Below are 27,823 nucleotides of genomic sequence, written 5' to 3'. Positions count from 1 at the left end.
CAAATCTCCCAGAAAAATTAATATATTTGTCATAAATCTTGACATGCACACATAACCCTCCCACACTTCACAGCACATCAAAGCTCGGAACTCTGAAATCAAGTAACAGATTTATTGACAAGTTACAGTATTTAGAAGCCAGACATACTCATGGCTTCTGCTCTTAAGTCACACATATCTCATTATTCCAAAGTATTTGATACAGCTGTCTTCAGCACTTGTAATGGAAATATGCTATTGTTTTCCTTTGTGGCCACAGCCTGATAGAAATGTCAATAATTCTGCTGCTGGAAAACATTAAAATATGTCAGTTTGTATAGCACACGTATGCAGTTGGATGCAGTTGTGTTTCTGTGCACACCGCAGAAGTGCAGTATGACTGACAGTACTAGGATTTTTTTCCAATCTAAGTCTTGCATGGAGTTAGAGCTACCATAAAACAACTGTTTCTTGAACAGTAGGTTATACTGCTAAAATCACTTTTAATTCTTAATACAAAGTAGGTGCATAGGAGCTGTAATAAAAATCCGTGTACTAAAAAAAACCAAGAGCAAAACCAGGGAAAGACTTTTTTTTTAAAAAGGATGAGAAATTATTCATATGCTTGAGCAAAAAAAAATATATGTATTTTTTTAAATAACTGGGATCCTTTCCCTCACTGTATGAAATTTTTATATAGATACACAAATGCTGTTCCTGCAGTTTTAACAGGGCAGCATAATGGCTATTGGATACCACAGTTTGTCTTCAACCTTTGCAAAATACTGCAGAAGACACACTGATTATCAGATTCTGCCTTCAGTGCACAGGAATCTGAATGACACTACAGTAACTATTTAAACATCAGAGGAGGGTACCTGAGGCTTATTATAAACCTGTGTTAGGCAACCAATACTAAAACTTTAGGATCTTTAGCTACTCTAAACCCCAACTTGGATGTTCAGTTAGGATTCTTTATATAGTAGATTCAGAAAAATTCACTCTATTTCATTTAAAAAGTTTTAGGAGTTGATAAATTTTTTCATCTTGACTTGCACAGGTATCCAGTGCTTCCATAACATCTTTACTTGAGGCTGGCACTTCTGAATTAAACTGGAAAGGTTAAATTCAGAAGGCAAAAATCTACTCTTGACAAAGTCACTACCACCATAAGGCAAAAGTACAGAACCACTTGCTTATCTGAATTTCCATTATCTCATTTCCTAATCTGGGAGAATGTTGGGTATCTTGAGGTTTTTAAGATTTGGTAAATTTGTACAAAATCATTATTTGTTCCACTCAGTATTTCCTCAGCTTTAACCCTCTGACATCAGAATGACATGAGAAATAAGCCACCTGATCTGAGGTGTAAACAACTTGAACAAGTTCTTGGTGTTAGAAAGGAGCAGAGTACTATGATAGAAGAAATTATACTTTTATGAAATCAGGAGATGCCTGACTGTGAAAAGGAATCAGTATTTTATCATATTAAATTATGGAAAACATACAGCAACATGAAAAATACCCCTCATTCATGTTGTTTTTTTCCCAAGTGGTATCAGTCACTAAAGCTGCTGTTCCAATGCCTCTATATAATACGACAGTGACACATAATTTTACTATTTGTTTTGCTCAGAATGGAAAAAAAGTGCTCTAAATCCAGAGCATCTTGTTTTGTTCTATTGCATTTTAGTTGGAATGCTCCCTCAATATCACTTGCTAGCATTTATTTCAGAACAGACACAAGTAGAACCACATCTCCTACCTTTACAAGAGAGAACAATTCTCTGAGAGCCCTGAATACTTCCAATTTCAGTGGTGAAGGCAGAGGAGGTGTTCACACTCACCCCTAGCTGCCTGTACTCTCTGCCTACATGCTCAGGTCAATGGCTCTCAACTGCAACTGATCTCTTAGGAATAAACCGGTAATACAGATATTCATCCCGAAATTCAAATTCATTCGTAATATGCTGGATGACGCCTCCTTTCATCAGTCTGTCTCCATACACCACAGCTTCACCACGGTCAGAGGCAAGGCCAACTTGCATGAGCCAGTTCACCAGGTCACAGCCAAAGAAGATGCCAGTGGAGATCTTTGCACCACACCTGTATGTCAAAGGAATGATTCACCCACATGTTCTGTAAATCTGGTATCACCACTGCACGTTGGGGAAAGGCAAGGAAAAATAGCAGGAAACAAGGAAAGACATCATGACAGTTAAGAGCATGTTAGGAAAAGAGTTTGCAAGTTTTCTACATTAGGGACATGCCAATGTTCACTATCTTTTCCTACAGACACTTCAGTAAGAAGCAAAACAAATCTACAGCTATTTAAGGCTTGTGCAAAGAAACTTCAGTGAACATAAGTAGCAATTTTCCTCAAAGCACACAGAATGTAGTTCTATTTCTTCCATACTCACTTCCCATCTATTCATTAGCATGATCATTTCTGCAACAAAATACCTGAGTGCAGCCCTCAGCAACAAGGACTCAATCTGCACTCCAATTCTATTTTACTCTACAGTTTTAAACAGACATTAACTGCTCATATATATTGTAAACAAAAACTATTTAAGATGCAGACCCAGTTAAATATTTACCACACAGGCAGTACTAATAAATAAAGCCTTTACAGCAAGATTAATTTTCTTTTACGTATTTGTAAGACAATGCCACTAACCACCTACTTAGCTGCAGTAAAAATACCATTCAGAAATCACTGCAGCAATGAATGTTGCTAGTTACCCAAAATCTGCTCTATGGAACCCAAGTGCAGGGTTTCTGAAGATGATTAACAGCTACACAAGACAGCAAACCCCAAATTTCTTTCCCTATTTTTTTTAAGCCAAAAGCAGTAGAAACACAGAGCAAGTGTTAACCTCTAATAGCAGAGAAGCAAAAATACATAAAAGTCCATGATTACAAGGTCTCAGTACAGTATGTTTAAATCAAAGAGGATAGGATTGAGTTAGATTATTATTTTAAATGAAAAGATTATGCTTTCTGTTGACTCACAAAGAGAAATAAGACATGAAACTAGTTCCACACAAACATAACATTAAACAAGGAAGCAACAAATGTCAGATTCTGATGTATTCTCAGGTGGATATACAATTAATAAAAACCACAAAACACAACCAAATGAACAGCCCAAAGCTCAAGAAACCACAACAGCAGCAGAGGCACAGGAAACACGCTGTGAAACCTGCTCTATTTCAAAACTAACATTTTCTGATACTTCTTTTCTGTCTGGCACAAAGAAGTAAGTCCTTGAACTGCCATACTCCATTCTTCCTAAATGGACAACTTTATTTCTTATGGAACGTTACTGAGTTCTAAGGGGACTGAGCAAAATCATGATACTGTAAAAACCAGTTATGGAATCTGGTTTTGGACTATCTGATTATTAAAAGACCACCCCATTACACCAAACTAGTCTACTTAAAAGCTCACATGATAACAAAAGTCAGAGTGTCCTATCAGAAGAATTCTTCATGTCTCCACACAATCCTGCTGCTTCTGTCTGCATTTCTCTTCTTGTCCACCTACACATATTTGAATTCATAATCTTTGATTTGGGTATCCTAATTTGCCTCTGAAAGCTCTGCTGATCTCATAAATTGAGGTTTAGGCCTCACAAGAGGAATGAGCAAAAGAAATTGTATGAACTCAAAAGGTGTAAAGGTCCTAAACCCACAATAATGTCACGTATTGAGTGGCCTCCAAGTACACGCTGGAATAAGTTGCAACTGTTTTGCCTCCTGTGAAAGCTATTTATTAGTAAACACTACATCACTTATATACTGACACATTTTTAATCTCAAAACAAAGCATATGAAAGGTCTCCAGTTCAACAAAACTCAGACACATGCACTCTATTACAGGCATTATCATATATATTTTTTCAGAAAGATTTTCTCTCCTGAACTCCAGGTAAGTGCAAAAACTTGGGCAATACCTTAATAATATAAAACTTTTTATAATTTATACAAAACATAGATAGGATGATGTGATAAACTGCACCTCAATGTTTCAGTGTGAGACTAAAAACATATTATTGCTGAATTCTTAATCCTCACCAGGAGGTTTCAATAAATATACCACAACAGGTATCAGCCACTGACATTAAGTTGCATATAATTATTTCCAGAAGGTGAGCCATGACCTTTGTAACAGGTTATATGGGCAAGGAGGAACCTTACCTTCTGCCTTTGACAATACTTTTGACACAGTGATCTCTATGATAATGAACAAACTGTTGACAGGTCATCCTGATTTCCTCAGGTACACAGGGATCTGTGTGCCCTGCTGCCTCTCTTCCTCCCCAGAAGAACTCAAGTCTTAAAAAAAGACACAGAGAGAGAAAATAAATGAAAACCAGTAAATCAAACAGAGGCATTTTAAAGAAAATTGTAAATAATAGAACAGAACCCATAGGAAGCTTATCACAACCGTTTCATTGGGTTTGTGCCTGATACTTTATATAAAATCTTACTAATATACTTGTATGGTCTTTGAACACTGGGAGGTTTTATTCTAGGCTCAGGCAGAAGGAAAGAGAGTAACTGGGAGGCAGCTTTAGTTGCTGTATTCACATCACAGCCAGCTAGCTCTGACTTAAAAATGGCTTTGTACAATGTGTGTATCCACAGTGAGAGCGTCCATCCACACAAAATACTTGTACGAGGTTATGAATATGGGACTTTAAAACAGTGATGATAGCTGTGAATGCTAAATCAGATTCCAAGTTTTAATTTATCAGCTGAGATTACTTCTAAAGATCCATCATCTCACTGATCCAATCACATCCTTCACCATCATTTGACAAAGATTTTGTCTTTAGGGAGCTTGTGGGATTTTTGTCTCGAGGGTATCATTAGGATAGGAGTAAAAACTCATGAACAGTGAACAGCAATTAGCCCTCTGCAACTGGAATAGAAAACAAATTTGGAAGATCAAACAAATAGTAAATGCAATGCAATGGAACTGAACACTCAATGCCCCTTAATTATCATTAATAACTGAGTTTATAGGTGTAAATGTAAAGATTTATTTACCTTCGCTTGAATGGTAGAATGATTAAATGCTTATCTAAGCCAAAAATACCAAAGCAAATGAAGCCCTGGAGGAAAAAAATATAGAAAAAGAAACATTAAACAAAACCTTTAGTTTCTAAAGAATAGAAATAAAATGTTAAAAAACTCATTGCCAAAACACACATGAAAAGTATCCCTCTTCTCCAGATATCATTCAAAATGCATTTTGTTTCTGGTTTGATTTTTCATTTGGGGCTTAAAAATAGATTAATACATAACAACACATCAAAGAAACTCTTCCTATCATTACACAGCCAGTTATTTAAATCTGCCTTTGTTAATGTCAAGATAAGAACTGACTTGCTGTCATTTGAATGCTAGAATACTCTCCAGCTAACTCATTTTTCTGTGCTGCTTTTGTATCAAAACTCCTACCATTACTTGATACTGCAGTACATCTTGTAGGCACACCTGTCCACGGATCTGTAAAACATTTTCAGTGATATCCAGTGATAGGACAAGGGGCAATGGGTGTAAACTGGAGCATAGAAGGTTCCACGTTAACATCAGGAAGAACTTCTTTACTGTGAGAGTGACAGAGCACTGGAACGGGTTGCCCAGGGGGGTTGTGGAGTCTCCCACATTGGAGATATTCAAGGCCCACCTGGACAAGTTCCTGTGTGATGTACTCTAGGTTACCCTGCTCTTGCAGGGGGGTTGGACCAGATGATCTCTCGAGGTCCCTTCCAACCCTTGGGATTCTGTGATTCTGTGTATTAACTGCCTTGCTTTCACCTTCACATGTAACAAAGCTACCTTGGCGAGGTTTCCATTAAAATAGGCTATGGGTAGCTGGAACCGCCACCCATCTAACTGTCAGCTATCAGTTAATGGTGCTGTAACTGAAGCTGAAGAGATAACTTAAAGCTTTACAGCAAAAGCATCCATGTAGCTATCTTGCATCTATTTATTTAGTTAGACTAGTGTAACTCCATGGAAGCAACACCGGTGAAGCTTTCTGGTACAAGTAAGGCTAATATTCTACTCAGTTTCCATGTGCATTTGTCATTCTGTTGCCATTTGTACCTTTGAAAGTGTTCATGCACATAAAAGACACGCATTATGATAAGAGAGCTATCAAAGCAAAAGAAAAAGCTTGAGGAAGCAAAGGCAAAACAATATAAGGAGCTGGTGACTTCAGTGTTGTTTGAGGACTTCAACTTACAGTGCTTGTAAGCAGCATCTGCTGCAACACCCACTAACCAAGTCATTTTCAGGACAAGCATTGATAAGTACCTGACCAAAATTAAACACAGCACAGAAGAACTGCAATTCCACATACAGCCTTCCAGGCTCTTGGTTGAACAGCCACCACAAACAACTGGAAAGATTCTGTTAAGAAAAACAAACAAACAAACAAAAAACCACAAACCTAATCTGACTGCTAAAAATCAAAAGTACTTTCTTACTCTTCACACATTAATAGATTCCTGCACAATTTTCACTGTCCTTACTTAACAAGTGATTCACATAAAGACAATTAAGAGGGAATAAGCATCTTAAAACATAATTTCAGTTCAGATTAATAGCTCTGGGTGAGAGCTTGGTTGTTTTTAAGCAAAATGATGGAAAACATACCAGTGTAGAGTTCCTATCCCTCACGTGTTTACATAAGAAACTTGCCTTAAGCACACTTAAGTATTCAACCTAACAGGGACAATATTATCCCAGACAGATTTGCGGTATTTGTCTTTAGGCCTGTTTAGCCAGTGCTTTCTATGTATTTTCTGCATAGCTAAGATTGCAGTAAGCTGAAGCACATACCACTTCAGCTATTTTAAATGCCTGACAGAAGGAAAAAGCCTCTGAAGTTAACCCCTTTAGTTGTAAAGGCTAATTCTTTAACGTAACTGGTCTCATTTTATTGTATCCGTGTAATCATCCAGATGCAACTAAAACAGAGGCTAACATTTGGTGCACCTTTTAAATATAGAAGCTGTAAACCCCCCCATATTACAATGGAATATTTGATAAAGGAAATTTGAGAGAGGGGAAAACTCCTATTTTGTAATTTAGCAGAACCTGAAATGCAACAGTAGTAGCTATTAAATTACACAGTTGTGCCACATTATCCTGCTTTGCGGTATTACATATTTGTGCCATAGTATTTTTCATTTCAAATAAAAAGAATTCCCACTATTTGCCACCTACAAGAAGCTCACCTTTGAGTATAATAGTTCTTTTTCATTTTAGTCACAGTTCAAAATTCAAATTCTATCCCTATGCATTACATTCTGGTATTTCACACTTTTACACAGAAGCAACCACCTTCACAGCTGGGATCTAGTCAGTAATGATGCTTGGCAGCACCAACTTAGCTACACTGCCACCAAACCACCACTGAAAGCAATAAAACTGGAGTTTTTCATTTCAAATAAAGTTTGACATTATTCTTCATTACTAAAAAGCATCACAGAGAAATCCAAGTTCCAAATATAAGCACAATCAGATGGACCAATTTGTGTATAGTCTCCTTCAGAAGTAGAATTTACTTGATCTTTTTAATTGATTATTGTCTAGGGAAAAAGACTAGCTCTTGAGAAAAATGGGAAGAGGAGTGGTAGTGATGATTTCATTACTAAATGACATTTCATTACTAAATCTCATTTTTTTTCCCTTGAGGCTTCTCCAGTGTGGCTTCCTCACTAATATCATCAATCTTAACTTGCTTTCAATTTATGATGTGGCACAGAAAAACTAATTTTATGATATCCCTCTTCCAGTAAAGGACCAAAATAAAGCCTCTAATTTATTTAATGAATAGTTACATGATGAATTGGAAGATTTTTTCTGGACTGTCTACATGGCTTCCTAAAAATCATTCCACCTCAATGAGTTAAACAATCTGGGGAGAAAAAAAAACCCTAAGATATTTACAGCAAACAGGCCAACAATAAGAAGTAAGCACAGCAGCACGTGTCTGGCCAGCTGTTTGTCTCCAGTCTGTAGAAGCTGTTCTTCCTGTGCCAATACACAGGTTCGAGCACTGCAATGGCTCATGCACTGATCAGCTGAAAAACAAATTAGGATTTTTCATTAGGCTTCTAACATGTTAATGTAACTTGCCAAGTTAAATTACCTTGTAAGCATCTGCAGTGAAGTCACACACACACACAATATTAGCTTTGACAATAACCTATTCAGGCATCTATTCTTAAATGAAACAGTACTTCATATGTGCTCCTAAAATGAAGAAACTTTCTGCATCATAATTCTTCTTTCAAAGGTTCAATGGAAAGTTACGTCATGGTAAACATTTGAAAACACTACTAGACATGAACTTAGAATTAATTTCTGGAATAACTATTTCAAATATACTGTCAGCTCGAAGTTTTACTCTGTATCTCAGCGTTGCTGAGCTCTAGACTAGTTCTGTAACTGCATTTTTAACACGGTATACCAGAACACTCAAAAAGAGCCAAACATACTGAGAACAGATGCTTGGCTTTCAGTTACAGAGATCTAAGGAATTCTGAGTGTCTTCCTCTAGATGGCAGTGAAAAACTTCCTGGCAAGGACATACATAAGAATTTCAACAAGATACCTGTCATAGTAGTCCAGTGGGATAGTGGAAGGACTTTAATTATTGCAGCCAAAGTTACACAAGTGTGTTCATTAAAATTAGCTTTTACTGATGTATGGTTCTGAAATGTTCACTCAGTATGTCAAAAAAATTTCCACTCAATCACAAGATGTTTTCTACCTTATCTTTTAGGATAAGAAAATTAAAGTGGCCTTCTTCTATCACTGAAAGACATTCTTGTGATGCTTGTCTGAATTATCTAATAGATAAAATAGTTGGCAATAGGTAGAAAGCTAGCATTTTGTGAGAGGAGACACAACTATGTTTCAGTGTGAACTATTTAGATTTGTCCAATGTTAAGTCGCATCCAAGCAAAGCATAAGGATATGATCTTCCTTGTAAGGATGTAACAAAAAAAAAAAAAAAAAGGAAAATAGTTATAAGGGAAACACTACACTGCAGCTAGCTTTGATTACTGAAAACGATGTATAATGAGAATGGGCTGAGCATGCAGTTTGCCATCAGGTGCTGAACAGTCGCTTTGATTCAACTTTTTCCTATTTCAGTGTCTCCTAAGGCCCCCATAGTCAGCTTTCTCCATCTTTCTCCCTTAGACATCAATAGCACAGCAGCATGGACATTTGATCTAAGCTGCAATAATTACTTGCTCCTCTAGACCTCATTCAGGTTTTTCATTCACTTGGTGCATGATTACAACAAACGCTTCAATGCTTTTTCAGAAGACACAAGATATGAATATGAGGATGTAAAAAAGTGTGTTTAAGTTGAAAATTTCAGGCAAAGCAGGGTTATACATTCAATGTCCTAGCATCCAAACAAGGCAATGATAGAGACGTAAAGTCCGAATGCTCAGAAGGACGTGTTAAAGTAGCTTAGTAGTAAAAAAATTATCAATCCAAACCAACTGTATGCCCTGAGCACTGAAAGATTACTAATAACTATCAGGCAGAAGAGAACAAACACCTAATCAACCCTAATGCTTGAACTGAATAGGAAATACAAGTTATCCAAACAGAGTTGAGAGAACCGCCCCAACAGTTTCTTTGTGAGAACAATACATGTAAATGTTGTAGAAGAGTTTATAGTATTAAACCAAGGAGACACTACTGCTTTACCTGTCTCAATTGGAAGAACCTTGCTTTCAACAGCATTTGACACTGCTTTGCTTTCTTTAGCACAGGATAATTCACCATTTGTTGTTTGACAAGAACAGCAACCTATTAAGCATATACAGGAACAGGACAGTTAGCTTCCTTCACTACCATAATTTATTTTCCAAGTATAACAATATATCTATATAGCTTTAACTATTATGCTCCAAAATAACCCAAAGGAGAAAGCAGACTTGATTTTTCCAGTTTCCTTAGAGGGTAAATGTGTTACACTACTAATACAGAGAAATATTTAACACAGCACTACCACCATGAAGGAAACATGAATACTTTTAGCTAGAGGGAAATCATCACTGAAAGTGATCAAAAGGCTACAAACAAAAAAGGCAGATTAGAAACACACTGAGTAGGCAATGCTGTTGGCATATAAGTCATTCTCAGAGAGACAGTTTAGTGGGTAAACAATCTAAGATGCCTTGTGGACTGCATTTATCACATCCTTATCAAGATACCACTACTTAAATAAAAACCATACACATGCTTTCTTTCCTGTCCACTTCCCCCACCCCTACAGTGATAACCATCAAACTTTCCTTAAAAACATAAACCTAAATCCTTAGGCTGTTATATCTAGATTTATTTGTGTCCTAGTGGAACACTTGAAGGTCTACAAAAACATCTTTCCCAGCCCAGAATAAAACTTGGAACATTAGCTTATTGTATTCTGAGCCACGTATTCTCTTGCAAATCTATTTTTTCTACCTCTTGCTGCTGATGGCTGTGCAGAAGATCCTGGAGAAGGCTGGGTAGAAGAACCTGGAGAAGCCTGTGCAGAAGAACCTGGAGAAGGCTGAGGCACAGTGGCTGAAACTTGATTCCCCTCATTCCCTCCCACTTCAACCTCCTCCGCTTGGCTACGTGGTGAATACGGGTTCAATACCTCATAGCTTGACTGCTGCCTATTTCTGTTCATGCACATTAGTGAGATACCTGACATCAATATACTGACAAACAGGACCACTGCTGTGGTAATTATCTGTTAAGAAAGCAAATAAAACACATTTAAATATATATATAGGAAAATAAGTGCATATATCTAACTTCTGTATTTCAAAAACATACTAAGAAATGCATTCAAGTAAGAGTTTTTTATATTTACTGCTCTTATATCTTGTGGCACCAAAAAAGCCATCAGTACATAGCACTAATTTTCCTTGCCTGAGTAACTTTTTTTCTTAGTGGCACTCCTATTTCCATGCAATCCAAAAGCATCCCCTCATCATCATGTTTCCCTTCAAGATAGTGGTCCAGCTTAAGTTCTGTTAAGGTACCTGTTAGCTCCAAAGAGGAATGTCCTCTTGTCACCCTCTGGCACAGCGCTAATTTCCATGTTTTTGACAAGGGGGAGCATCACCTTTCCTTTTAAACATCTGCCACCAATAGCCAGAGTGTGCTCGAGACTACTTAATACTTGTGAAAGTGCCATATGAACAATCCTGAGAGACTCATAGCCTCTATTCATAAGATGGAGGGGAAACATGGCAAATATCTATACTAGTGCACTTTACATCCTCTGATATGAGGAACTATTTATTGGTAAAAACAGTAGTTCAGGCTCAGGAATTTCAATCCATGATTGTGCAGAGAAGTACAAGCAGTTACTGCCACACAGGTAATGTAGATACTATCTATTACAGACCAAAGGCCATTAATTAGCTATTGGATACTAACAATTTTAGATAATTATCAAGTGAGACTACAAATTAGTCACCAGGAAAAGGACTCTGCAATTCGTTACCACTCCTAAGCCTATCTTTGGGAAGCCTACTCCCTCTTTTTATTAGTCACAGCTGCCTAAACATCAAGGTGCCTGTTCAAACAAGTCTTTCTAATGGTTCATTACAGAACTACATTTTTGTATCAATCTATAAGCATTCTATAATGATACTGCTATTACAGAATCCTGTACTTCAACTGAAAGCTACTCACATAAGAAGCAAATAGAGGACACAATTTCTCTATAACGTATTGGACATGGCAGAAGTTTGAAGTGACAAGAACAGAACACACTCAATTCATACCTGATATTTTCCATAGAAAAAGGCAGAGTCAATACTACTGCTGTTATGTTCACCAACAATTAGTAAGATTCCCACCAGAAGTGTTGGGACTCTGAAAGAGCAAAATAGGACAAAGTAACATATTCAGCATGCTCCCACTAATTCTACAGGGAAACATCCAAATTAACTTACCCCCATCCAGCTATGATAATAAACCCAATGGGAATCTTTACTGTTTCTCTCTTCCTCAATAGAAACAAAGAGAAAGACAGAAAACCTACAAAAGAACCAAAAGAAATGCCTTGCTTATTATTAAAAAGGTAACTGGTAAATACAGAGTCTAGAAACTATATGATGTGACCTGCTCAATAATCAAGATATTTTTCTCAGACTTTCAAATAGTCCAAAATTGCTTTTCTAATTGCATTCTGAGAAAGTAAAATAGAAACACCTATTACCTTAAAAAAAAATAATCATATCAATAATGTAACATTGAAGAAGTGTCAGGACATTTTATATTAAACATCCACTTCAAAATATTTAAAAAGGTTCACAAGTGTATAAAAGATATCATAAGAACATTTAAAACACAAGTAACTAACTTCTTAAAGTATCAACAGCAGTTGTTCTAGACTGGCATTCTTAAGCAGCCACCAAATTATGTTGTATTCGCCTACAACATTTCTTTAAAAACTGACTAGTTCTTTCTAAAGTCATTGATAAATTTAACAAACAATTTTATGTATATTTACATATATAACTATATATGTGAGTATCTTCTGGAACTGCCTATTCTACTCACAGCTCAGAATCTCAGCAACATTCTTCATGCTGAAGCAAAGCTAGTAGTTATGTTAGTCAGTACTAATCATGAGCTACCTATTTCAGCCAAACACAGACACAAAGTACTCCACAAAACCACTACAGACTTCTGGACTTGAGAATGGTATAAAAATAAATAAATAAACAAATAAATAAATGTTTCCTGAATATCTCTTTTAAATTATACATGTAAAGTTCTCTGAGCTTCTTGATGCAGCTTTAAATTCTGCCTATTTCAAGTAATTATTTTGTTAATCACCTACACCTACAGAACACACATGCTTTTAGAAGTTCTAATTGCTGCGCAAAAGAAACGCTAAAGCTGCTTTGGTATTTCCTTTCATTCTGTATTTCCTACTTTTCTGAGGCACAAAGTTTTAAAATCCACCTAATGCTAAATAATTCAAATCTTAACTTTGCATTCATTTAAAAATTGCTGATAAGATTTTAAGTAGCTGAAGGGCAACCCAGCACACTCACACTATTTTGAATTGCTTCTGCCTCCAGAGAGGGCTTCGTTTTTGTTACAAGCTACCGAGGCTGCTGCGTCTAGTAAAGACAAACAAGACCTGACCCAGATATAAGCTTCCAGTAGCAGAGGCAGTGCCTGACACAGCCCAGTACCGCTAATTGGCGCAGCTTACATGTATGCATATTTGTAGATTTACATGCAAGTGAAAGGAACAATTACTCTGAATATAATAAAATTATTCCAGAACATTAATGTTTTATTACAGTACCTATGTTCTGCCTAGAAAAGTCATACCTGTCCACAGGTAGGTGCTATAAAGTGAGCTGTAGAGGAATATAAATACTAGGATCTGCACAGTGAGGTCTTTCTGTTTAACAATGAAATTCCATGCCACCATTCCAATGCAAGCAATAAACTGAAAAGAAAGGTAAGATGCCATCATTTAAACTGGGAAAGCACGAAAAAAACCTGAACAATATGCTTTGAAACTCCGCCCCCAGATTGATTGGAGTGTGATTTTATGAACTGGATACTTCTCATAGCAGAAAGCACTGCAGGAGTAAATTCAGTGTTACGTTTATGTCACCAACTACGGTACCCTATTTTCAGGAGGGTTTTTTTTTGACAGCAGTTATGTAGCTCAAATAAACTGGGATTAAGGCAAACCAGAAAAAAACCCTCATGGTCTCTATATATCTTACAATAACTAAAATGTAAAGCTTTTGTTAAGTGCAAACCATTTATCTGAAATAATCTGGATATGAATATATTTGTTCAGCCAAGAATTATACAAGTTTTCACCCAATGACACTGACCATATGATAGTTTTAGTACTGAAGGAATCTGAAGACAGGTTGAAATATTATGGGAACAGTAAGACAACAGTTCAATTTGTTTTTTTAAGATGAAAGGTTATCTTTACTGTTACAGACAAGAAATACCTGCAGCTCTCATTCACAACTGTTTTTCAAATAAATGTCCATGATCAGACCTCAGAGAGTTTACTATACATATACATACATACATATATATATATACATAATTTGTTTAAACTACTGAACACTTCAGAAAGCACTACCACACACATATATTACAAGTACAGGCTGCACTCACTGAATTTAACAGCAGTTGTGCACTTGACTTCAAGGGAAGAAGGAACATGTAAGCTCCAGTTTTTTCTCAGTTTAAATAACAATTAAAATTAATCCAGAGCTATTTGGTTTTGCCCTTCCCTAGCCACAGGCTACACATTCCCACACCCCCTCCTTACATCAGCACTGGCACCTCTCTCTCTGATCCTTCAGCAAGCTACTTCTGAGATCTAAACCAGCAGCGGGATAGTTTCCTACGTGGCTCCTTGAATCAGGTCACCATACAGTCAAACACACACTGCTGCTGCTCCTGGCATTGCTGACTTCAGATTGGCATAAACTGGTACAGAAGTGCACTCAACAGTATTAGGCAGTAAATAAAAACGTATTTCAGAAACCACACTCCATTCTGATTGCTTATTGCTTTGTTTGAGAACCATACTTTCAACATCAGCTACCATTTTCTTCAAGGGTGTATTTTTGTTTAGACAAGTCACACATCAGACACCCCTGCCCTCCACAGATGGCTACAAAGGTATCAAAGTAAGACATTTAAAAAACCAAAACTCTTTTAATCTAAAAAACCCAGCATTCTTACTACTGACCTGAGCAACAAGTAGATTTGTTGTAATCATATGAGGAAGCTGTTTGTACTTCTTACTCAGAAGAACAACAATAAGAGACCACATCTGTAACATTCAAGGAAAAAAAAAAATTAAGACTAAAACAAACCCCCCAGAAACCAAGGTAAGTATTCTGTCAGGCTGTGGTGAAATTAAATATACTACAAATCTTCTTCAAAAGTTTCTTAGCAACAGGATGGCTGTAGTCAGCTCTACACCATCTGCTGTCAGTCCCTATGCTTAAGCAACTACAGCCAGACGAAGCAACACATCTTGGTGTTCTCATGGTGGTGAAGTATTTCCAGAAAGCACCAAGAACCTGCCTGAAGTGTGTAAAAGCCTGGTCATTCCTCAGGACAGAAATGACCACACAGAAGCCTGGCAATTTAGAAGTTAAAATTCCTCACTCTCCCCTCAATCTCCTAAGAGGACCCATGACAGCAGGAGGTAGTGCTCACTTGTGCCTTCCCTTGAGGCACAGATCCAAGACAAGAGGACTTCAGTGAGACAACAACGGGAGAAAATTCCAACTCCCTCCAACACAGATGTTTTTATTTAAAAAAAGCAAACAAAATAAACACACTATCTGTAGTGCCTACAAGCCAAAAGACAATTCACATCAGACTTCTGGATTATCATCCCACCTTTAAAGCAAGGTATTTCTGGAATGGAACTCAATAAAGTGAAATTAAAATTTCTAAGTTAAACATTTTCATTAATACTTCATTGAATAAATATCCAGTGATGTTTCTGGAACTTAAATTTGTATACAGCCTCCATTACTGTGATATCCAAGCACCCCACATGGCCTGATGTAATTATCCCCTGTGGTGAAAGCTAGTACTGTTCTTCTTCCACACCCTGTTATTTAAAAAAAAACAACACTCAAAACATAAAGGACAAATTCCTAAGCCCTTATTTTACAGTGCAGCTTTCCAGCTGACCCATTGCTAAACTGAAAAGGTTTTTAACTCCTTCCTCATCCTTCTGCAACCGGATATGATGAGGATATGAGTCTCATGACTCAATTTACTGCTTATGTACTAATGCTACCCTGCCATGACAGCATGTTTTTGTATTTCACTTCATCAACACCTACCAGAGAAATGAGGCTGACAATACTTATGTCAAAGCTAACATTTTGGAGTGCAGATGCCAGTGGGTTGGGGTCCATAGATGGTATGGTCAACAGCCATGCAGAAACATACATAATAGGTGCAGACACAAAAGTGCTTATTACCATGCCTGAGGTAATCTGAAAAGAGCCAAAGAGAAATAAAAACAGAGTTATTCTCATCTCAAGCTAAATGACTTGCTTTCAGGAATACAATTACTGCCAAAATTAAACCTTTGGATTAAACATACACAGAACTTTAATAAATCAGTGGTTTAGAATTTGAGCCATAAGGTATCCATTTTATACATACAGTTAAACTAAACATTTTAACAAGCTCCTGAAATATTAGGAATAGAGAGCTCCATACTGCAAATTCTTACAGAGCTTTTTCATGCGTGTCAAATACTCTCATGACTACAGTCTAGAGGTGGATTTACAATGTCACAATTTACTTTCAGATGCAGAATTTACATTGCAAATAAACAAGAAAACATGTAGTTATGCAAATATTAATGTGCACCAATTAATAAGCCATATATTTACATTTAAGTGATTTCTATTTTGGCTTCTTATTGTCTTTGTTTTCTAGAATTTGCACAGTATGGTAGTTGTTACTCATACTCAAGATTTCATTTTTAATGAGAATTTCTGAGTGTGCTGGGTGCAAAATTCTATCCTGTAAAGTTTTAGCCTTTTTTTTTCTTTTTTTCCCTTTTTCTTAACCCCCCCAAAAAACAAAACAAACCCACCACAACAAAAAACCCAACTAAACAAACCCAAAATAGATAACATTAAAACCAGTGAAAGGCAACAAGAATGTTTCAATGCCACTTCAACTGGTAGAAAGGAAACGGTTTTAAAATTTGTATTTTAAGTTGAAAATTGATACCCTTTACTATGAAAAAGAAAAGTAAAATGTATTTGTATTGCAAGATTTAACTGAAAGGTACCACAACAGAATCAATTCAAGCATAAGTTCTATCATAAATTTTCAGCATTAGGCTAACACTGTTCTTAATGAAGTCAGTAACATAGTATCTTTTTCTTCCTACAAACACAGTAGCTCCAAGATAAGGAAGCAAAACAAGACAAAACAAAAGAAAGATACAAGTTCTTTAAAGTTATCCTAGTTCTCCCTAATAGAAACATGAGTAAGATAGGTGTGAAGACTTACTCAGTTATGTGTACTATCAAGACACTTGAGTCATCAAGACTGAGTACTTTGCTTAATAAATATAGATTATATTTCAGATTATTAAAGATCAAGGGGGTACAATTAAATCTAAGGAATCTATATTGCATAAAAGCAAATTCATCAAGCCTACTTATTTAAGTATCTCATTAACAAATTTAAGCTCAAAGCTAGTAAAATGTTTGGGAAAATCTAACTACATACAATTCCTACTTCCATATTAAATTGACTTGCAAATATCGCGACACCAGGTGCTGCTGGAAAAACTCCATATAGAAATGCATAGTTTGATAAACTGGTGTGGTTGACTACGCTGTCACTCTTGTCCAAGAGTTCCACCATTTCTCTACAGAGAAATGGCATCATAAGTCTGAAAAGAGATGGGAAAAAAGAAAATAATTACTCAAGTCATAGCAGTAGACTTTTCATTCAGAAAATGAAGCAAAACAAAATTTAAGGCTTGTTTGAATAGTATTTATGAAAAGCAAAATACTGACATGGCTTTGAATGATTGCCTTCAGTTACCACGACATTTACCAGTTGATTAAAAGTTTTATGTCACAAGTCACACCAAAACAAAACAAAAAGCCCCATCACAGTAAAAATGACAACAAACTGTGGGTTATAAGCACATTCTCTGATTGTGCAGAGACGCTCTTTGTATAAAACTCAGATCTGGAAGGGCAAAATGTTAAAAAAAAAAAAAACTCCTTTTTCAACTGTTAAAGTAATAGTAGCTATAAGCAATCAGCAGCTTTGAAACTCACACCACCTTTCTGCAAGCTGTCAAGTAACAAGGGCAAAGCTTTGGCCAGCAACAAAACTCTACATCAATGCTATTTTGTTTTGCTCTAGCAATTCCCCAGATCTCACATAGACTCACTGTGTAAGCCTTACACAGTTAATTACATAAACTCACCAGTAAAGCAAAGTGGCAATATTAAAAATCTTTCTTTCCATTTTCTTACAAAATTTGCCATTGAGCTGGTTTACAAATGAGGTCCTTGAGTTTGCTACATAGTTGTACTGATATTCAAATGCACTTTCAAATTTTACAGTATAAACTTTACCACCAGACAATTGTTCCATTATGTTAATTGTAGCTCTGTAGCAAATAAAATATTTATCTCTCCAGTAACTGAGATATTGTCAAGGGAAGATAATGATGGTATAAGTTCTAAATATAAGTTGTCATTTATTCATGCTTAAAAGCCAGACAGTTCGAGTGTAATGTGACTATTTTTAAGCTGCTTCAGTATAGCTGCTTCAAAGATTTACAGACAAAACAAGGAAATAATTTAGAGATGTATTGTGTAATCCAAAGAAAATAGAAATACTAACCAAATAACACTTAAACTCACCCTTGTCTAACTACCTAGTAAATTTTAAATCAAGCTAGTTAAATTTAAGCTAGTAAAACTCCAAACACCCCATTGGTGACAGATGGTCTGCAGGCAGTCCATGAAGCCACAGCACCCCTGATGGTTTTTCTCTGCAGAGCCTGACAAGTGGTTTGTGGGCTGCTAAATTTCCTTTAAGAGTTAACAGCTGTATACCATCAAAGAATTTGGAAAGCACCCACCCAAAAAGCTGGAAGTGAAACATACTATAACAATTTTGAAAGAAATGCCATTTGACCACTATATTCAGAGCTTAAACATCTAGAGAACAGAATTATAAAAGTACATAACTCAAACTTACAGTTTAGCTGTGATGAGAAGGATCAGTGCAACAAACATACCCTTTGTCAGTTTTTTTGTTTGTCCCACCATAGTTAATCCAAGGTAAAAAAGTGCAGAGCCAGAAAATGAACTGCCCAGTCCATCAAGGAAGTTTTCAAGGTATTCAGGAATTTTCTGGCCAAGAATAAAGTTTGAGGCAATTCCTATGAAGACCATGAACACAATTGGATTCTGCAAAACTCGAAGGAGTGCTAGGCCCACTATTTTGATTTTGCTGTGTGACACAGTGCGATTATTCCTCCACTTCTGGATTTCACAGAGGATAAACCCCAGAGGGTTTAGCATCATAAGAGATATTGGAGCCACTAGGTAAATGTACTGGAGATATTCTGGGTAAGTGGTTTGATATAAAGCTTCAACTAGAAGACAGGAAATTAAAAGTGATGAGTGATAACATTTCTGTACAAAAAAAAAAACACATTTAATTTGAAATGAAACTTTGCTACCTAATAACTAAAGAAAAAAAATTTTCACTATTCTTCAGAAGTAACTACATTTATAACGAATATTAAGATGATGAAGTAAGAGAATTACACCCAGTTACCATTAGGGTACTCATAAACGTATTAAAGACCAAATATTAACTATCCAACTATTTAATGATTCTACAAATATTCAATATGTACAGAAAAAAAAGAAATAAAATAACAAAGCCATGCACCCTTTGAGTCATCGCAAATGCTGAAAAAAAAAAAAGAAAAAAAAAGGGAGTTTTGCTGTTTTTCCTCTTTTTCTGCATTGGTTTTCCTCCCCAGAAACATGAGAGTTTTGCAAAATCAAATGCACCTTTGCAGGACACAAGTTGCTTCTTAGGGGAGTCTCACATCTCTGGAATTTCAATGGGTAAGTCAAGTGTGATCTTTCTACATTGATTCACTACCAAATGAAAAACAGATTCTCACATAATTATTAGTTCATCCTCTGGAACTACCTGGGACAAGAGTAATCGCTGTCATTCTGATCCCTCAAGCAACTTGAAATCATGAGCATTTGTTTTCTTTGCTACTGCATACTTCTGAGTCAAGGCAGAATTCCTCCTATTTCAAGTTTGTACTAACAGCACTTCAAAATATCATGAAAAGACTCTGGAAAGATATACAAGATACTATTCTAGGGTGAATAAAAAAAAATGTTTTTAAAGGAGGATTCTATCTTTTAGCTGCTATATAATGTTACTACTTCCAATAATTTTCAGAAATATGCAACGTGTTGCTTCCCATTTTAATTTTTCCTACCGTCGTTTGACAAACACATTCTTCCCCAGGCAGAAGTATCTAAATATGCAGATGCAATTCTACCTGTACTACGAAGAATATTTCTCTTTAAAAAAGGGAAGTACTATGGAATAAATACAACTACTAGACCTTTCTGTGGCTAACTTGGCACCCAAAGTACTAAATAAAGTGTAACACCATTAAGCAGCCACCTATTGCAGGTATTTTCATTTCCCTGTATACTAAACCTGTTTTTTTTTTTTTTGTTTTTTTTTTTTTTTAAGTTTTCTCTTGTGACTATGTTTTTCAAAGTCCAAAATGATACCTTCGTATTGTTTAAGCATCTGGAATGACAAAATCTACTAAGTGGTCTCCTCCTTAGACCGAATAAACTTGACATTCTCAATCAGCTGATTTCTAGTACATAAGAAAAGACACTGAAGGTGGGTTTCCTCTTACATGATTAAAGTATGCATATGACAGGTACCTAAAATGAACAAACTGCTGAGCAGGACTCCGACGTTTGTGGTTAGTTACTGCACTTAACAAGCCAGTTTTAACATTACATATATTCTGCTAAATAAATCCACATTAAATATGCTGGACACTTTTTTATCTAAGTAAATTTTTTTCTAAAACCTCAAAGTAATATTTTTGTGCTGCTTTATACAGAATGCCCATTTCAATCAAATGCAACTCCATGTAAGTCACATGTAAATAATGCCTAAGTGAAAAACTGAATAAATCATTACTTTGTTTTGGCAAAGTTTAACTGTATACTAACACAATATTTAAAGCCTGCAATTACTTTAACTGACTGATCTATGAAGTCACAATGCATTTTCCTGGGTAGGAAAAGTGGAACCAATGCAAATTACTGAGTCAGTGGGAATCATTAAGAGAGTAAAAATTAGCCACAACTATCTCAGATGAAAAAATCTTTTTATTTCAATGAAGTTGCTTGTTACTGATTGTAACAAAAACAAAAAATAAATAAAAGATACTTTAATACTTGAAAAATAATTTCTTCCCATCCCACCTACTCAAAATGACATATAACTCACACACTAGTTGTTCATGCTTAATACAATTAGCATCATTAAAGTCATGGTAGCTGAATCATCATCTACACAACAACATCTAAAGCTACACCTGTGCTTTAACAGTACAGCACATGAAAGTTGCTCTGTCAGAGTTGTATCATCTCACCCAGTAATAAAAAACCCCAAACAGACAAAGCTTTCTATCACAGTAATTCTATCTGCATGGGGGTGGGCTGCTAGCAAATTTCTGTGACAGTTGGTTTTCACACCAACATCACTTTGGAGGGTAGAACTGTTTTAACAATTATTAGAGAAAAAAAAGGAGTGGTGGTCTTTGAAAATTTAACCTGCATTTTAACTTTCCTATATGCAAATCTTTGTTAAGCAGCAAAAAAGATAGCATAAAAGTTATCAGAAAAATTACATGGTATGAAAACTCGGGATGTTATTTAAGAGTTCAAACTGCCTTTTTAAGTAGTGTTATCATAATACACAGATTTGTCAATACTGATTGCTTTCCTTTACAAATTTCAACTGAAGCTGCCTTTAAGAAACACTTCCACTAAACAATCAGGTTTTGGTTAAAGCACTACCTATCACCATACATAAAAGGAATAAGCAAGGCATTCTTTGTTGCCAGTCCTGCAACCATTTCAGAGAAGCCACCAACAGTAACAGGTTTGCACAGGTGACAGCACAAACCAAACACTGGTGAAAGTTTGGGAATGGGAGAGAAGAAGGAACAGGAAAGGAAATAAGCAACTCGAGAAATAAATAACCCTTAAGCCCTACAGTGTTCGTGTTAAGTATTACTGTAAAGCTCTTAATTAACTAAATGTTGTGAATTTGGCTACACTGTACACAGGAAAAAAAATATGAATCATATCTTATAAATAATGAAATACTTGAAGAAAAATGTAGCCTGACAAGAAAGTAATTCAAACTACGAAGACCGCTTTAACTAGAAGGGTACAATCTAAGTAAGAAGAAGTTTGCAATTGCATTTCTCTGTATCTTATACATATCCAGCAGATTTGAAGAGATTAAGAAAGATTGAAGATTCTCCTGAGCATGCTGCCCTGGAATAGGGAGAAAGAAACTTACAACTGCTCAAGTAATCCAAAATATGGAGCTATTTGTTGTTATGTATAGTCAGGAACTGCATGTTAAAGATTCCCTGGTTTTCAATTCTATGATCAAGTATCTTGCTTTTTCCTTTGCTAGAACAAACTTACTTTCTTTTTTTGTTCTTAGCCTTGACTATTCACCAGCCACATGGGAAGCCTGGGAAGAGGCAGCACTGAAAGCTACATTGGCACAACAGAGCCTCCCAAGGCAGGTAAAAAGCTCTGCAATTCAGACAAGTAGCAGGTGGGAGAAGCTTGCCATAACTCTGGATCTCTTATAACTCCAGTATCACAAGATACATGGCTAAAAGCATGTTAACATACCATTAAGAAAACCTATAAAAAGGAAATAAATAACACTGCTTGGAATTCAGAATACAGGCTTACATGAATACACAGCTATACAAGTTACACTGTGAATGCCTCTCTGTGTTCTGGGTTTTTGTTTTTCAGCTCCAGTGGAAGAGTGGTTAGTTCCATATGCTGAGAATGGCACCACAGATGAATAAAATTCTGATCGGGGACCCACTGCCAGTTAGCATAAATCACGTAGCAATTTTGCTTTTAAAAGACTAACTTCTTCCAAGTCTATATCCTAAAGCATGTCTACTGGCCACAATAGAAGAAAGATTAAGGGATAAAACATGACTGGCTGCATAAGTTACGTTAAGCTCACAAAAATCAGAAGTTTCTTTTGAACAGATTTAGTGTCTGTCACACACTCCACAACCAGTAAACACCAGCATTAGATATTTCCTTTGAGCTAAGCTAAGAGTTTAATGCCAACCAGTAGAAAAACCCCACACTATGGCTATTTCAGAGGCCAGAGGTACAGGCTCATACTTTGCAAAGCAAGGAATTTTGGTCTTGAGGGAAATTCTGGCAATTACCCATAAGGAGAACTGACTGCAGCAAGTGCAAGGTAATTTATACAAATTTTGAAATGATATTAAAAATAACATTTTATTTTACTTTTTAATCTGATTTACTTTAACATGACAAGATCATACAGACAACAGTAGTTGGATTGTTTTAAATTCTGTATCATTTCTATCAACCGAGAGTTTTCTTCCCTTACTAAAAAGTACATGGTCTGAAATCAAGAAATGTGACTTGAGCAATGGCTTTGACAGCCCATAACTTCAGTTGTCAGTTTCAAATTATGGAAAAATAAGAGTGAACATGTCTAGGACACTGAAAAATAATTTTAAAGAAGAAAGCATACTTACCTATTGGATATCCCAGTGCAAAGTCATTGCTCTGTGTAGCAAAAATAGGGAACAAACCTGCTTTGCTAAATCGATTCTCAGGACTGGCTACCAACAATGTTAAAACACAGACTAAGAAAAACACAGCAGCTTTGGCAATTAAAATACTGTACAGGAAGGACCAATGCACATTGGAGAAGTTAAGTACCACCATGTTTTTGAACAATAGAGCTGGGAGTGCAAAACGGGACACAAAATTTCCCAGTCCTTTGGCCTGAGTTGATGTGATGATGTTGGCTCTTCCAGCTATGTAGCCACAAAGAATTATTCCAAAGCATTCTAACAGGGCTGGGAAAAGCCTACTTATTGACATAGAAGGAGTATCACCGGTGGCATTGAGTCCGATTTGTCCAGGCAAAGAAACAGACATATTAGCTATAGTTGAGAGGTTCTCTGCATCGAAGTCTGAATAGCTATCCATTTCCTTTGGCCACCTCTTCCAAAAAAAGAGTATGAAATGATCTCATCTGTAAAAGAAACAAAAGCTCATATTAACTTCCAAAACTGTGTTTCTGAATATTTACGGTATTAGGCTTGCTGACAGAAGAGTTTACACTTACAAGTGCGTTACAAATAAATAATGAGGCAAAGAAACAATTCTGAGAAAGATGAATACTGAAAACTGACTCCATACACATGTGATCTTCACACATCTTCTCATAACTCCACACAATTCAACAAGACAATTGATAGATGCTAAAAATCCCCAATGAAATTTGTGGGTAACACCGAAATATTAAAACTTAACATAGATTGGAAACTCAAAAAGAAACTCTGTTGGAAATAAGGGAGATAACAAGGACTTTTTAATTTTTATTTTAGGATCTAAAAACCATTTTGAATAAATTACAATCCTTCAGAACTTCCCAGTCATTGTTTCAGAAAACAGTAATTGCTAATTCTTACTGCATATTCTTTGCTTTTCTGGACTGCCATTAGTTAGGTAGCCTAATTAATTTGCTAACACAAAAGCACAAGACTCTACATATTCGTCAGCAGCTTGTAACCTTTCTCACCCACTCAGCTTACTGTCAACTCTGAACTACAATTCTCTCATACTCTTTACTTTCAATGATCAAATTTATAGTTTTCTAACTCCTTTTGTTTGCCCCAGGATATCTTATCTCAGGTCTTCCTTAAGCCATATCCTACCTGGTCCTTTTTCCTTCACAATAAAAATACACTTTAAATTCCCAATATTAAAATCCTATCCTTGACCTCTGTTTAACTATCGCTGTTCACCTCTGCTTCCATGCGCCCAGCTTTACGTGTTGTCAGGAGGCTTCCTTCACCTCCATCTTTAGATCCTATTTAAATCCAGGTTTTACCCTTGAAATAACACTTATCAGAGTGCTAAGAGGCCAAAATCTTCTTAAACTCCCAGCACTGGTGTTCCATCTTTATCCTTTGTGACAGTCATACACCTTCATCATAATAATTCTCATACTGGCTTTTTGCCTTTCCCGTATCTTCTGTAACTACAGCAGCTCTTAACTGTCCTCCCATCTCTACTTACAACATTTACGCAGGAGGGTCTCTCTAAATCTCTGTGGGGGCTGATATGGCTCCTTGTTCCTCTTTTGTCTCCCTAAGCCTTTGCTACACAAGCCCATACTTTTAAACCAAAGCTGTGCCTAAATCAAACACCTCTCTTCCCTCTGTATTAAAATTATTATTCTTCCTCATAAAACCAGTACAGAATATAGAAGTACCCTTCTTCCCATTTTATAATTCATGACTTAAATAAATATGGAGAAGACTGACTCTTGAGTTGTATCAGTCAGTAGCACATGCTAAATCCTGCACCTTCCTCACTACATTGAAACTGACATGGATATACACCCACATGTCCTACAACTATCTTCTGTGAAATGCCACAGATACTCCTGCAGCCTTCCTTCAGGCTATCTTCACCTTGAACTTCATTACCAGGGACTCGATAAAGTCAGTCAAACCTAATTTTTGGTGAAGCACATGAGTTTCAAAGAGAGCAGCTGCATTACAGTAAAAGCTGCTCAGAGGCCTTTGAGCATGAATCATCTCTTCAGCTCCAGAGAGGCATGCATCCCAAACCATTCACATTTAACAGAGTATCTGTTGCAGAGCAGTGGGTATTTTCCAGAAATGAAAGCTCTTGCACAGTGTGCTGCTTAACATAGAAAATACATTTCTCAGCCCCTTTTGCTCTATAGGACACATGCATTTACATAACTATTGTCAGATTATGTAAAAATTAATTGCAGATTTAACATACAACCTCATCATACCTGGGGCTTCACTCAAACTAGCATCACATTTGAGCAAATGCCTTCAATTCACAGTTCTTAATGAAATAAAAAATAATCATCTGACGCAAAACCAAACCCTTATATATTCTACACAGAAACTCACCTGTTCTTACAATAAATGTAAGAAATTAGCTAGTCAAATGACACTAAAGTAAGGAAATACAATACAATTCCAAAGGAAAGCACTCAGCTTTGACTCCATAGGACATAAGATTTTTGGTTACCCCTTCAGGGATTGAGGAGAGATTCGAATCCTTGAAATCTCAGCCATAGATGCATTGTTGGGAACTGCAGGCCAATAAAGACAAAGCTTTAGTCAACAGCACATAAGTCAGTGTTATTCCTGTGTCAAGCATAGCTCCTTGCAGCAGACTGTCAGCTTGCAGTTGTAAAGAAGGATAGCACAGCCCAGCACAAGAGGAAGCCTGGTATGAAGATCAACAATAGACAGAGAGCAAAGAAAAAGTGCAGTTTACTATTCCCTTGAAACAAACTGGCGCACTGATATTTGCCCACTTCTCTTGTAGGTTGTCAATATTTGTAAAGTGTTAAAATTCACCAAACCAGAAACTCCAGCAGCTGTGAGTTAAGCAACATCAGGTTCCTCTCCAACCACCAAAATAGAGAATTCATCTCCTTTTCCAGCAGGAAAATCCCTTTTGTCTTCTTTTTAAATGAAAGTCAAAGACAGTATTGAGAGAATAGAAGAGAGAACCTCAATGTACATCTCTCCGGTCTCTCAAGTTTTCAGCTGATAATCACTCTCAGGATAATTATGGTCACAGTGGCAAGGCTATGCACATTGTTCATAAATTATATCCCACAACGTGACCTCGTTTTCTACTCTAATGCAATGTAGAAACATCCCCAGCATGACAAATTATTTTATTCAGAAGGCTGAAAGTGGAATGGGGCAGGAAGAGCTCACATTCGGGCAGCTCTAGCACCTTATCCTCAGCACAGATGAGAATGTTCCATATGCATTTTCATGTAAGAGTTTATACAATAAGTCAAAGAAGAAGCAACTTTGGAGAGTTACAATGATAAAATTATGTGGGAAGAAGTAATTAACGCAGTTCCTATTCTTGCAAGTTAACCACAATTTTTACTTTAATCTTTACTGGTCTAAGAAAGCAAATAGAGGACAAGATCATACCAACAATTATCCCAAGATAGCTTGAATTTCAGACAATATCACATGACATATCAGACTTTAGCGTTTCTGAACAGTTGTATTTCAAGACTACAGTTCTTTTTTCACTTTGGTTTTCTATGCTGCCATTACAGACAGCACCTGGGCAGCAGAGAAGCGCGGGAAGCTGCATTCATAGGAAGCCCGGCAAAGCTGAGGCCTCTCCTGAGCACACAGCTGGCAGAGCTTGCAATGGCAACACTTAAAGCTGCACCAAAATTCGCCAGTGCAGGTGCTCAGACAAGACCAACAGTTGCCAACAACACAAAATACAAAGCAAAAAAAAAAATAAAACCAAACAAATATAAAACATACCTTTCAATTAGGCTCATCCTAGGGCTTGCCAACACATAAATACATACTTGTGAAGCAAACAGCAAAACGTTTTCCAAAAGACAGATTATACTTTATTGTCAACACCCCTTTAAAAGCTCCTCACTTACCCCACTTGCCAAATAGGGATGAAACATCGTTTGACTTACAGCAAGAAAGCCACAACAAAACCAACGCCTAATACCTACCCCTTTCCTGCCCATCACTGCCCTCCTTTCCATGGTCACCCCAGCTAAAAGCACACAGCATTTTCACTCAGAAACATCCGAGAGATAACAAATAACAGCACAGCTCTGTGTGACAGCTGTCTCATTAGAAAATAAAGCCAGAAGTCGAGGGAAGGAGCGGGTAGCTTACCTACTTAGCTTTTGGAAGGCGCCGCGGCACAAGGGTACGTATAGAGGATTTGTACCCTACCAAGGTGAGAGCCTCTCCAAGGCCGAGCCCGCCGGTACCGCGGCCCAGGAGGGGAGGGCCGGCCCGGCCCGGCCCGGCCCGGCCTGCCCCA

At 36.7% G+C, this 27,823-nt stretch overlaps 1 protein-coding gene across 4 annotated transcripts; it reads right to left on the bottom strand.

Annotated features, from left to right (window-relative positions):
- Positions 1-93: 93 nt before the first annotated feature.
- On the bottom strand, positions 94-27,823 carry GPR155 (G protein-coupled receptor 155). Of its 4 annotated transcripts, none has more exons than XM_061380134.1 (16): positions 27,673-27,823; positions 23,464-23,969; positions 18,810-19,209; positions 17,313-17,478; positions 15,899-16,054; positions 14,782-14,865; positions 13,380-13,500; positions 11,984-12,068; positions 11,813-11,903; positions 10,494-10,767; positions 9,735-9,836; positions 7,953-8,086; positions 6,312-6,407; positions 5,037-5,101; positions 4,182-4,319; positions 94-2,085 (listed from the first exon to the last, which is right to left on the bottom strand). In XM_061380134.1, the coding sequence occupies exons 2-16, from the start codon at positions 23,921-23,923 to the stop codon at positions 1,863-1,865; spliced, it is 2,595 nt and encodes an 864-aa protein (XP_061236118.1). In that variant the 5' UTR covers positions 23,924-23,969; positions 27,673-27,823; the 3' UTR covers positions 94-1,862. The 4 variants fall into 4 exon arrangements, with proteins under 4 accessions (XP_061236118.1, XP_061236129.1, XP_061236137.1 ...); XM_061380145.1 differs by having other exon boundaries at positions 27,677-27,818; XM_061380153.1 differs by lacking the exon at positions 27,673-27,823 and adding an exon at positions 27,298-27,395.

Source organism: Neopsephotus bourkii, unplaced genomic scaffold (genome assembly GCF_033783945.1).
Source record: "Neopsephotus bourkii isolate Nb327-2 ecotype Australia unplaced genomic scaffold, CSIRO-AGI_Nbou_v1 NB_196, whole genome shotgun sequence".
Taxonomy (NCBI): domain Eukaryota; kingdom Metazoa; phylum Chordata; class Aves; order Psittaciformes; family Psittacidae; genus Neopsephotus; species Neopsephotus bourkii.
The sequence above is the reverse complement of the archived record's forward strand: the minus strand, read 5'-3'. Positions and strand labels throughout refer to the sequence as shown.

Bases quoted from the DNA above. Each gene is read 5' to 3' on its own strand.
- GPR155 (XM_061380134.1), bottom strand. From the start codon at position 23,923: ATGGATAGCTATTCAGACTTCGATGCAGAGAACCTCTCAACTATAGCT. The intron at 14,866-15,898 runs GTAGGTGTTGAT...TGAATGTTACAG, and splicing joins TTGTCAGCCTCATTTCTCTG to ATGTGGTCTCTTATTGTTGT. The intron at 12,069-13,379 runs GTATGACTTTTC...GTTCTTTTGTAG, and splicing joins TAGCACCTACCTGTGGACAG to GTTTTCTGTCTTTCTCTTTG.